Source organism: Euprymna scolopes, chromosome 44 (genome assembly GCF_053919585.1).
Source record: "Euprymna scolopes isolate OS-2025 chromosome 44, ASM5391958v1, whole genome shotgun sequence".
NCBI lineage: Eukaryota > Metazoa > Mollusca > Cephalopoda > Sepiida > Sepiolidae > Euprymna > Euprymna scolopes.
In genome coordinates, this window is record NC_136525.1 from 55,905,354 (window position 1) to 55,919,276 (window position 13,923).

General features: G+C 34.8%; 1 protein-coding gene across 1 annotated transcript in view; it reads left to right on the forward strand.

The window, feature by feature from the left end:
- LOC145268856 (uncharacterized) overlaps positions 1 to 13,923 on the forward strand; it is a 98,241-nt gene that overhangs the window by 10,040 nt on the left and 74,278 nt on the right. The window contains exons 4-8 of the mRNA XM_080124538.1: positions 2,060 to 2,226; positions 6,054 to 6,227; positions 7,799 to 7,864; positions 11,490 to 11,591; positions 13,435 to 13,533. Of these exons, the coding sequence (XP_079980664.1) occupies positions 2,060 to 2,226; positions 6,054 to 6,227; positions 7,799 to 7,864; positions 11,490 to 11,591; positions 13,435 to 13,533 (608 nt within the window). The remainder of the gene's footprint in view (positions 1 to 2,059; positions 2,227 to 6,053; positions 6,228 to 7,798; positions 7,865 to 11,489; positions 11,592 to 13,434; positions 13,534 to 13,923) is intronic.

Genomic DNA, 13,923 nt, shown 5'->3' on the forward strand with positions numbered 1-13,923 from the left:
GCTAACTGGTGACCCAGTCACATTTTTATTCATCTTTTTCAGGGCTCTACGGACGAACTTATCTTTAGTTGACCTTTGACAACTAAATATTTTCGCTTACTAACCAAATAGAAAAGTTGCTAGCCAAACCCACATGATTTTTAGAATATGACATCTTCATTCTGTGACGAGTATGTACATCATAAAGATTTTTCTGAATATTTTTTTTAAATAAGCGTAATTCTAAATATACAACAAATTTTATGTTGATACTTGAAGATATGAACATTCTGATTTCTTCAGATATTTTTTTGAAACAGCCTGTTAAAAAAAAAAATAAATAGTATATTGTTCTATTAAACTTTTATTATTTAAATAATTTAACTTTGTTTGTTTTATATATATATATATATATATATATATATATATACAGGGTGGCCGAAAAGTCCCAGGACACTATACAGTATCCTGGGACTTTTCGGCCACCCTGTACATCTAGATACAAAAACAGGTTTCAGTCTCCTAAAATTCGAAAAGGATACAGTGTTCTGGAACTTTTTGGCCACCCTGTATATATATATATATATATATATATATATATATATAAGTTGAAAAGATATTTTTCACTCAGTAGTGAGCTTTGGAAGATTGTCAGTGAAAGAAATACAATTGGTAAACGATAAGCGTTTCATTATTTCTAGTCGCCACTTTGAAAAATCACTCGCAAATGCGACTGTTTTACTCGCAATGTAGAGCCCTGTTTTTATTTGCAAATTTGAACTTCATATTTATTGTTCTTAGCACTTTCCAAAAAAATTCAGCAAAATACGCTCCAGAAATAGCATAATTTTGTGTCCGAGATGGGCACATTTGCTGATGATACAACGCTCTGTAACATGCATGAGGGAAGAACGGATGTGTGCAAGTCAAAGACAATGGCTGAATCGTTAGAAAATGACCTCCAGACTATAGTGGAATGGGGCTACAAATGGATGGTAGTGCTAGTAAGACTAAGCTGCTCTCCTTTAACAATTACAAGGCGCCTCTCCAACCACCGATATCCATGACAAATAACTCCCTACATGAGAATTCTTCTTTCACTGTTGAGATCCCTAAATGCCAGAAAGCTTTTTACTTTAATAGCGTCTTGCCTTGGACAGCTAGGCTTTGGAATTCCCTTCCTGAAACTTGCTTCCCTGACTATACTGATATGCAGAAGTTTAAATGTAATGTAAACCAACATCTTGTTAACTTTTCCTAGGCATGGTCCCAAAGAGTTGCCCCTTATGTCCAAGTGGCTATATGCCTTGTTTGGGGTGAACGTGAGTAATATATATATATATATATATATATATATATATATATATATATATATATATATATATATATATATATATATAAAGTGATATACAAATTGCCATTAGTGTATTAAGCGACACTCTTTGTGTAAACAAATTCGTTTATTCATTACCCACACAGCAGCAGCCGTATGACGTAATGGTGAGAAGCCTTGACTGTCATGTAGGCGGTCAGGTTTCGATCCTGGTTTGAGGCAGTTGCCTGTCTAGTCACACTGATGAGCTGTGAAACAGCGAAACAGTACTGTATGTGGATGACTATATATATATATATCGTACAGATAATTGATTTTATTATTGTTCCTTCTTATGAAACGGATTTTTAATTTAATTATAATTTGATTTTTAAATTTTAAATTATCTATCACATTACTTAATATTGAATTAGCTCTAGGACATTTAACTATCGAGCTTATTATATATCTAAATTACAACGAGCATTTCCTGTATTTTAATTAAACTAGTAATTTCACTGTTACATTGAAATACACTCAGCTCTTAAGACTATTGTTCTAATCTCCTTTAAATATATATATATAGTAGCAAGATCAAAACTAAAAAATATATCTATAGGACCTAGGTGCCATCAGCTAAACTCAAATCCAAAGCATAACTTGGGGTGGAGGTGAGTAAAAAAGAAAAAAAAACAATATTTGCATGACTGGTACGCATTATAAATAAAAAAAATATGGTTACATTTTTTTTATTTTTTTTTTTTTTAGCCAACAATTTCTGTACGGATGCAGTTGATCAATTTGGTCGCACGCCACTCATGTATTGCGTACTTGCCGATCGGCCTTACTGTGCAAAGATTCTAATCAAGGCAGGTGCTAATGTCAACTTGAAGGATAAAGGTGGGCGCACAGCCCTCCACGGAGCTGCACAAAAGGTATGTTCATTTTGATTGTTTGTGACAGGGAAAACTGATATTTGGTGCAGAAATATCCATCAGACAAACAACAAAACATTTAAGTGCAAATAATCTATATATATATAAAAGCGAAAATGTGTGTTTGTTTGTGCGTTTTTGTGTATGTTTGCAAAAGGCTTTTTTCCGGGAAGCGATCGGTTGGCTTGCTCCTTCTTTTTATATCAATCACATCTAAATCATAATATCTATGAGTTAACAATGGGGGTCGCCTGTCTATTTAATTTGCCCGACTTTGAAAAGCTAAATATTCCACATTTTTGGATCACCGCGTGTTGATTCGGCTTTTTTGTATAAAAGCAAAACTAATTCAAAGCCTAACACATCTTTCCTGGCGCAATCGCCGGGAACGTCCAAAAGCAATCAGCTTTGATCAATGCGGAGTTTTCCTTATATCAGACAATTGCTATTCAATTTGGACAATCCCCTTTTTATGGGGAGCTGATTTCCTCCCAAACATCTTGGGGAAACAAACAAAAAAACTGCTCCGCAGTAAATAAAATACTGCCCCACAGTGAAAGTTGACCTCATTAAGTCAATAAGTGAGGGCACCTGCCAATTCTTAATACTTAAATAAACTCAAGCATCTTCCCATTACTATTTCTTGTTGGCCGAGCGGTTAACGTCGCATGTTTTTTTTTTTTTCACACTTTATTTTCCAACTTCGCCTCAAGGCTTCGGGTTCGATTCTTCCTACTTACCTACCAAATTTTTTTTTTAACCCCCCCCCCCCCAACACAAACACCTGGACGGGAAGTCTTTGCTTATTCTTTTGTTTTGATTTACCCAAAACCACACACACCTCTAAACACCCGGGCAACGCCGGGTACCCCCGCTAGTCTATAATATAAATCTCACCTGTCTGTTTAAATGTATGTATGTTTGTATGTCTACCTAAAACTTTTGACAGAGGCAACGGATTTTCATGAGATCGTTTTGAAGCTCGATCCTTCGGATGACAAATATCGAAAAATTGGCTAAAAAACATTAATTTCTTCACTCTCAACTGGTCGCTTTTCAACAGGGAGGAGTCGCTTTTTACGCCAATATTTTCGAAAGTCATCCCCTCTTTTCAATTGACTAGCCTTAATTTAAACCTTCACACTTCTGGTTTGGCGATGGGTAAACAGCAAAGACGTCACTTTTTTTTTTTTCACGTTTTTTTCCTCCTTCACGGTACGGGTTCGAGCCTGCCTGCTCACTACCACTTCTTTTTTTTTTCTTTGCTCAACACACACCTCCAAACACCCGAGCAACGCTGGGCACCCAGGTTAGTCAAAAGTAAAGAATAAAATCAAATGCTGCATACTGAAGTATATACAAAAAAATGGAAATGGGGTTGATAGTGGCTGAGTGGTTAACCACATGAACTGAAGACCTGGGTGTGCCAAGTTTGAATCCAGTTCATTCCACAGAAACACTTTCATAAAACCAACACTTGACCTTGTGTTGGATATGGAGCCATAACAAGGCCGATGAAAGCACACATGCATATTCTAGATGAATTTTTGATCTACAGTCTTGTGTCTCATAATAATGACCCGAATTGTAATTATCACAAAAACAAAGAAATGCTTACATTCCAGGTTGGGAAAATAAAAAATAGAATGTAATATCTTACTATTTATATTCCAGGAATGTCGGTTGATGTTTTTTTTATTTTTTTATTTTTACATAAGCGTCACCACTTATCAAGGCCGATAGGCCACTCAAGGATAAGGGTTAAAGAGTGTACAGTAGTCAAAAGGACAATATAGTAATCGATAGTAATGGAAGTTCGGTAAATTTGTTAACTTAAGTGGAACTGCTCATCAGAAACTTGTTCACGTTGGACTTGAAGACACCCATATTATAGACAGCTGGAAAGCAGGAAAACGGAAGACAATTCCACAGGCGTGCAGTTCTAAGAAAGAAGCTTTGCTCGTGGAATCTATGTTTAGGTTTAGGCACAGATAAAGAGTGGGGAGAATTATTGATAGTGTTTTCAGCTAGTCGAGTGTTTCTTGTGAAAGTTTGGCGAGGGGGGGACCATAGATTGAAGCTCAGTCGAACACTTTCCATGAAAATAACGATAAAGCAGAGACAAACTCGCAACATCTCTTCTGTGAGATAGAGGTTGCAGCGAAGAGAAAAGGACATCTCCCACCAGGCCACGGAGTCTATTTTGAACCCTATCAAGGCAGGACAAGTCTTTTCTAGCAGCTCCTGCCCATATGTGGCAACAGTATTCCATCCTTGGACGTATCTGGCTCTTATATAGATAGAGAATTGCATCAGCAGTGAGATATCTACTGGATCGATAGAAGGATCCGACCATTTTTCCAGCGGCCTTGGCAACAGATTTGATGTACGTATTCTATTTAAGATCATACATAAAACCGAACATAAACAACTGAAGACGAAAAAGAGAAGACCTACAGAATATTTGCATGATTACATAAATCTGAAAAAAATCGAAAAGTAGTTACAATTGTGTTTTATGATATTTACGCCATTTTTTATTTTTTTCATATATTATTAATGCACATATATATAAATTATTTACTATAATAATTAAATACCTACAGACACTAGTGTTTCATCCTTTTGGAAATCATAAGTGCAGGGTGTCATGAGTAACGCCAGTCAAGTGATTCGAACCCTGACAACAGAAGTCATGTCTGGTTTCATTAGCAAGGACCTACCGACAACCGCGAGAGATACAGTTGAAATTAAACATTTATTCTTTTTTAAATGCTTTTAACATCAGTCAGAGTGATCTCGTCGTTATATGACAGTCTAATGTATATTTTTTCCAAACATTTTTTAAATTAATTTTTTATTGACAAAATGATGTTTAAAATTTATTTATTTACTCATAAATTTAATGAATAATTAATAAATTTTAATGCATTTTCATGTGTTTTGTAATTTAAAACTTTTTAGGGCAATTTTCATAAATTTAATAAATAATTGATAAATTTTAATGCATTTTCATGTGTTTTGTAATTTAAAAATGTTTAGGGCAATTTTCATAAATTTAATAAATAATTGATAAATTTTAATGCATTTTCATGTGTTTTGTAATTTAAAACTTTTTCGGGCAATTTTCATAAATTTAATAAATAATTAATAAATTTTAATGCATTTTCATGGTTTTTGTAATTTTAAAATTTTTAGGACAATTTTCATAAATTTAATAAATAATTAATAAATTTTAATACCTTTTCATGTGTTTTGTAATTTAAAAATGTTTAGGGCAATTTTCATAAATTTAATAAATAATTGATAAATTTTAATGCCTTTTCATGTGTTTTGTAATTTAAAATTTTTTAGGGCAATTTTCATAAATTTAATAAATAATTGATAAATTTTAATGCCTTTTCATGTGTTTTGTAATTTAAAAATGTTTAGGGCAATTTTCATAAATTTAATAAATAATTGATAAATTTTAATGCCTTTTCATGTGTTTTGTAATTTAAAACTTTTTAGGGCAATTTTCATAAATTTAATAAATAATTGATAAATTTTAATGCCTTTTCATGTGTTTTGTAATTTAAAAATGTTTAGGGCAATTTTCATAAATTTAATAAATAATTGATAAATTTTAATGCCTTTTCATGTGTTTTATAATTTAAAAATGTTTAGGGCAATTTTCATAAATTTAATAAATAATTGATAAATTTTAATGCATTTTCATGTGTTTTGTAATTTAAAAATGTTTAGGGCAATTTTCATAAATTTAATAAATAATTAATAAATTTTAATACATTTTCATGTTGTGTTTTGTAATTTAAAAATTTTTTTAGGGCAATTTTCGTTTGATGAAGTTGCTCATGTCTAAAGGTGCCAATTGCCAGGAGAAAGACAATGAGGGTCAAACGGCCATGCATTTGTGCACGCGGCATAAATCACTCAAATGCCTCAATTTACTTCTCAAACAGCTCACACCGGGCGAAGTTGATGACCAAGATAAATACAAGGTAAGATATATACAAATATATATGTATATTATTATAAAACTCAGATCAGCTTGCTTGCGTGTTTAAATCATCCATCTGCTTTATGACTTCCGGTTTCAAAAAATTTGTCTGCTTACCTATTTCATGGCCACCCTGTCTTAAGTCTGATATTAAAAGCTACTACTGCTATTCAAATCATACACAAGATCAACAATATTTTTTTGTTTTAACTTATTTTAATGAGTTTTCCTTACAAATAAATTTTAAGTTTTAAAAAAATCTGATGTACATATAAGTATACGATATATAACTATAATTATATTTATAACCATATTTACTGCTTTTAGTAGCGTTCCTGTGGATTTTCAGATTTATTTTTTTCAGGCCATACTTAAAAATATTTTCTCAAGGAAAGGGGAGTAGTGATTTTAGTATAGCCTCCTTAATTTTAATTATTATTAAAATTTGAAAATTGGAAGAGAAGCTGCAAATACCTTTAATATGTTTCTATTACGCCATTTTGAATTTTTGGCGTAAATGGCGTAATGGAAACATATTTAAGGTATTTGCAGCTTCTCTTCCAATTTTTGGATTTTAATCATGTCAAATCACACTTTATTTCCTTTTGATGGATTGATTGTTGCTATTTCTTCTGATGAGTTGAGGGAATAATAGATAATAATTAAGTGATTGATTTTGCACTACGAAACAGATACTGTCAAGATTTGTAAATGTCAAATAAATTAAAGGAATAACTTATAAGATGGTCAACATCACGATTTTTGGAATATAGTTTTTGTCATTTATTTACTATATTGCTCTGTAATTACATTGAGCTTCTTAAATAAGGATTGGTATATATTATAAGAAAATATATTTCTACAGAAATATATATATATATATATATATATATATATATATATATATATATATACTTGTACTTTTTGTAGTAAAAGAAATCCCATACAGTGCTCTATTATTAGGGAAAAACCTTTCTCGAAATAAGAGCAATATATTTTTTTGTATAATATATACAGGAATTTACATCGGTAGTCGGTACCGACGGTTTCAAGCCCGGTAGTTGAGGACTGCTCTTAATGTCCGCCTCAGGCTCTCTTCAGCCGACGATGAGATGAGAGTCGGCTGAAGAGAGCCTGAGGCGGACATTAAGAGCAGTCCTCAACTACCGGGCTTGAAACCGTCGGTACCGACTACCGATGTAAATTCCTGTATATATTATACAAAAAAAAATATATATATATATATATATTTCTACAGAAATATATATATATATATATATATATATATTTCTACAGAAATATATATATATATATATATATATATATTTCTACAGAAATATATATATATATATATATTTCTACAGAAATATATATATATATATATATATTTCTACAGAAATATATATATAATGTAGTTTGCTCAAAACATTGTTTGTATATAAAGGAAATTTGAATTCAAAGAAGAATTGTGTCCTTACTTGCATCAGATGGTGGAGCGGGGTGTCTGTATTGTTATAATTCGGGAAATATCCCTTTTTCAATTCTTTAATTGTTATATATTATTACTTCCAGCGAACTGCTCTGCATAGAGCAGCCTCATACGGAAATATTGATCACGTGAAAATGCTTATAAAACAGGTATGAGGAATTCTTTTCATTATATTTTGCTTTCTATTAGACTAGTAGGGTAAACTGGCATTGCCCAGGGCAAAAGTAACCTATTTTTATCAAAACTACCATCTCTCTACCTCTCTACTCCAACCCCCTTTCTCTCCTCTGCCCAGGCTATTCTTCTCAAAATCACCCAGTACTACCAGATTAGGCTATATGAAGATATTGGTTTCCTGACCTAAAATGCACTAAACATTGATAGTGTTTTCTTTTTCCATTTACTCTTGCAAAACTCAATCATGTTCCGCAAAGCCAATTGGACAAAACAACCAAAGCAAACCAAACACAATGAATAAATGTTTGAAGATATAAAGAACTTGAAACATAAAAACTGTTTTTTTTCCAAAAATTACTGGATTCAGCATTAAATAACCCAAAAAGGGTTGATATGCCGTAAAACAAAACAAGCAAGACAAAGCCCACATATTTCAAGTGTTATCTCCTGTCTTGCTTTTTGTATTTTATATAGATATATGATTGTACCATAATTAAAAAAAGAACCAAACCAAACACCATTGTAGCAGAAGTAGCAATAACTAAAATGAGGGGAAAAAGAGCCTACCTCGGGTACGTCTGTTGTGTCACCGGTTGGGGGAAAAAGAGAATTCCAAGATGGCGTCCGGGGGTTTTTATTAGTGTTTACCCCATGCAACTCTCGGAAAATCACGTTTCTTTCTCATGTGATTATGCAAATGGATAATTCCCGGCCACTATAAAAGCAGGAGGCTAGAGACAAGTCGGCAGTGTCCTGCAAATTGTGAGTGTGGGTGTTTCTGGCGATTGGAGTGTGTCTTCTTTTACCACGGTTATCATGGACAGGAATTCCCTCTCTTCTGGAGGTGGGCGATATTGACTATTTTGAAGTTGTACTGTTGCTGACAGAACATTTATTTTTTTTTTGCCTACTACATTTTTGTTTCAACCATGAATAAATATTTGAAGGCATAAAGAATTTGAAACGTAAAACCTTTTTTCTAAAATTACTGGATTTAGCGAGATTAACGCCAAGGGTGTAAGTTCCACTATAGATAGAAAACTCACACCCTTGACGTTAATCAGTTCCAACATTTCAAAATACAACCGCTGAGATACAACGCGCGGAACTTTACCAGCAGACATTTCTTGTTTCTTTCTCCAACTTTACAACATGGCAAGAAAGAAGAAAAGAAAAAAAAGAAAGGTCCTGGATATGGCCTTAAACTATATCCAGTGGTGAGGCCCCAGCTTGCGGGCTTTGGGGAGTTTAGAGTCACCCTTTAATTGCCATTGCTCCCAGGTCCACTCTGACCCGGAGTGGTAGTACCTGTTAGGGTCCCAACTATGGGTTAAATAGAAACCGACTTGAAAACAACAAATATATTCTATTAAAAAATTTTTACTTCAAAATCTTTGGATTCTGCATTAAATAACCTGAAAAGGGTTGATATGCCGTAAAACAAAAACAACCAACCAAAAAAAGAAAGAAAACAACGTACTGAGGATGGAGTTTGATTCCGAAATATATTTAAATTATAAATTTCAAACAAGTAAAATATTTGTTTATTTTCCTAATATTGCGTTGTGATTTGGCTTTCAAACGCACTTGATGCATATTTTATTTTATTAAAATAAAAACATTTTTTTTATTGGCGGTTCATTGAATTAAGACAAAAATCATTTTTTTTTTTTTTTATTGGTGGTTGATTTAGCTGAGGGTTTATTTATTACTTAGGTAAATCATGAGTATATGATTTTTAGATTGTATCCATTGTACACTTTTTTTCTGGCTTACATGCCCCTGTTCCAAATTCGTGGCAGTGGGTCGACATCAGTGGATTTTTTTTTTTTTTCAAACTAATATAAATTGTTGCATAGTAAAAACATTAAATTAAAACAAATCATTTAACAAGTCAAATACAACTTTATTTTCTTTTTTTTTTATGTGGCCCGGGCAACACCGGGTATCCCTGCTAGTAAGATGTATTTTTTCTATATCCTGTACCTCTATAAGGCCACTATTCACCCATGTATGGAGTATTGTTGTCACATTTCGGCTGGTGCATCTGCTACTAGTCCCTCACTCCTGGACAGGGTTCAAAAGAGAGTTGCCAATCTGATAGGTCCTGAGCTGTCATCTAAGTTTCAGCCTCTGTCTCATCGATGAAATGCTGCATCTCTCTGCCTATTTTACAAGTATTTTAATGGTGAATGCTCTGACGAACTACAAGCACTTGTACCTCCTCGATGAAAATACCCTCAACAAACCTGACAAGCAGCTAAATCCCACCCCTTCACAGTGGAGATCCCTAGGTGTAAGAAAGCCTTCTACTCCAATAGTTTCTTCCCCAGAACTGCTAGACTTTGGAACTCCCTTCCGGGATTCTGCTTTCCTAACTGTACTGATATGCAAAAGTTCAAGTGTAATGATAATATCCCTACAACTTATGTCACCGATAGTAGCCCTTTACTTCAAAGTGGCATTGTGTCTTGTTTGAAGTGAAAATGGAATTAAACAAAAAAAAAGGTACGGGACACTTGCAGTGTCTTAAATATCAAAGCCCCTGCTAGTGTTATATAATTTCAGGCAATAGGAATTGAAACAAATATATTGAGGATATTGCCAAGGCTGCTGCGAAGGCGGGCTCTTTCTTCTGTGCTAGAAAATTACTCCCACAAGAGTATCCTATATCTCAACACTACCACTATTTGCCCATGCATGGAGTATTGTTGCCACTTGTGGGTTAGTGTATTGGCCATTAGTCTCCTACTTTTAAATAGGATCCAAAAAGCCTCAACCTCTGTCCCATCGCCACAACATTGCATCCCTGTGTTTGTTTTACAAGTATTTTAATGGAATGTGTTCTGATGAACTGATCACACTTGTGCCCCTTCAATGTACATATCTAACATTGCAGTTACAAAGAAAATAAATAAAAATATGGGTCAGCGTTTTTTTTTTTCTTTTTTAACAAAAGTATTTATTACTGTTTACTTTCTTGCTGCCACATGTCCATATAGCCTGACAAGCGTTTCTTCTTCCTCCAACTGCATGCTGGCCACAGCTGACCCATTCTCTCCCTTGACTTTACACGTCCATTTTCTTTGAGGTCGCACTTTGCTCCTCTCCCGAGCACGTGCATTTTTTCTCCATTTTATTCCCCTCATTCTTCTCACGCACACTTCCTGATTTGCATATAAACGGCTTTTATCGACTAGTGCTGCTGCTGCTGCCAATCACTTTGCAAGCCAGCCATCCTCTGCTGCTGATGCTGCTGTTGTTACGTGTATGTCTAACTAACCAGACAAGCAGCAAAATCCCACCCCTTCACTCTTGACGTCCTTAGATGCTGGAAAGCCTTCTATTCTAACAGCTTCTTCATCCTGGACTGCTAGACTTTGGAATTCCCTCCTGTTTCCTGCCTCCCTGACTGTACTAACCTACTGAAGTTTAATGTAATCTGAACAGATATCTCGCTGCTCAACTCCCTACAATCCCCAATACGTTCCAAGTGCTAATATGTCTTGTTTAAGGTTGAAAAAAAAAAATGATTTTCATTTTCCAAATGATATTTAACCTTAAAAATTAACAAAACAGAAATTTTGTTTTTTGCAGGGTTCTAATATTAGTATCCCAGATAGCGAAGGGAAAACACCTCTCCACTGGGCCGCCAGTAGTCGGGATCCAGCTGCTGTGGCCTGTGTCAAAGTTTTTCTTGTAAGTTGTGATGTTTTTTTATTGTTTTTTTTTAACAATATTTTTGAGAGAGAGAGAGAGAGGAGTGAGGTCTGCCTATAATGCTTGCTTGTTCTCTCTGCTGGCTAACCATAGTTCCCAAAGGGACTAAAAGAATTCCTTAGAGGACAAATGAATCAATGTGCTCTGCCAGCTGATTGGTTAGTGTGTGGCCAAATAGCTTGGGTGGGGACATGGATTTGTGAGAGAAAATAGATCTTTATTTTATTTTATTTTATTTTTTTTACACAGTGGTCACCACTTATCAAGGCCCGGAAGCCACTCAGGGATAAGGGTTATTGCAAGTACAGTACGTTAGTGTAGAGATTTGATGAAGTGTTTACTTAAGGGGGGCGGTTCATTTGGAATTTGTTAACGTTGCACTTGAAGACATCCAAGTTGTAGTCAGGTGGGAAGCAGTCAGACAGAACACAGTTCCGCAGGCGTGCAGTTCTAAGAAAGAAGATTTGTTCATGGAATCCACGTTTTGATATAGGCACAGATAAAGAGTGGGGGAAATTTTTCACAGTGGATTCAGCTAGACGAGTGTTTTTCGTGAAAGATTGGCGAGGGGGGACCAGAGATTGGAGTTCAGACGAGCCCCTGCCATGGAAATAACGATAAAACAAGGATAGGCTCGCAACGTCTCTTCTGTGGGAGAGAGGTTGCAGGGTAGAGAAAAGGGCATCCCCCACTAAGCCACAAAGTCTATTTTGTACTCTGTCAAGGCAGGATAGGCTGTTTTTAGCAGCTCCTGCCCAGATGTGGCAGCAGTTCTTTATTTTATTTGTAACTTGTGATTTTTTTTTTCTTTTTTAAGCTTTTCACAGTGTCTAGCGATGTTGTCTGGTGGACTTTGAGCCGGGGAAAATAAGTGGTTGGTGAAGGTTGTTCATAAAAGTTAAAGAAATGCTCAAAAGTCGTAGCTGAGGTAATGCTTGCGAAGATGCTATGACTAGGAAACATATACTAAACTATCTCCTCCAAAGGCGGAGGTAATACCTGGGAAGATAGTCTCATGAAAACAGAACAAATACTACACTATCCCCCTGTGAATTGAGTATTGAAGGATGGAACATTTGTCTAAAATAGTATAAAAAAACTGAATTGAGCATTACTAGATGGTACAATGACACAACAGATACCAAATCTCCATTAGTAATAGAAGTAATAGTATAGTTTCAGCTTCCGATAAACACTGAATCTAGATCTATTATATAAATCTCATCTGTCTGCTTAAATGTATGTATGTATGTTTGTATGTCTTCCTAAACCTTACGACAGAGGCAACGGATTTTCACAAGATCGGTATTGCTTTGAAAATTGACTCTTCGGACAACAAATATCGAAAAACATTAATTCCTTCACCCTCAACTGGGCACTTTTCTAGGAAGGGATCACTTTTTTCGTCGATATTTTTGAAAGTCATCCCCTCTTTTCGATTCACTAGCCTTAATTTAAAACTATGCCACTTCCGGTTTGACGATGGACACAATGGCAAAGATGTCACTTTTTTTTTTCCTGTTCTTTTCCTCCTTCGCGGTATGGGTTTGAGCCTGCCTGCCTTCTACACCTTTTTTTTTGCTCAACACACACCTCCAAGCACCCGAGCAATGCCAGCCACCCAGGCTAGTTATTAATGTAAGTGATAATGTAGATACCAAATCTCCATGAATAATAGATATACCGTCAATCAAGGGGACATAATTCTACTTGGGATAATACTGATTGCCTGCTTGTGACGTCAAAATCAATTCCACTGTCTGCTTTGTTGTTCTCTTGTACATAATTTTAAAGATTCTTATGTGGTTGTTGCATTCTTCAGGAAGCTGCCCCATCAGTTATCAATTGGCAAGATTACCAAGGAAGAACTGCATTGCATTCGGCCGTGGCTGATGGAAATGAGGCGATTGTTAAAGTTCTTGTAAGTTGTTTTATGTCTCTTTTATTTCTTGTGTGTGTTTTTTTTACCCTTTCGTTTATTAAGCCATGGTCATAAAACTAATTAGTAATGGACAGAGATTACTAAGCTAAGTGCATAACACTTAGGAACATTAGCCAATACAGAACTTTATTTTACTAAAGTTTGTGCCTATTTCCATTTTATGGAGGCCATGTGCGAACGCAGATCCCACAATTTTATTATACCATCCCTGTTTAAGTTAAAACATACTTACTAAAGTATTCTTATGTACATCTATATCAAAAACACTTTCATTTCCATACTTTGTGGACGAGGTCTGTACGCAGACCCCACAATTTTAATGAACCACTGTTCTGTCAGATCAAACATACCGATTCCTATGTCTTGATA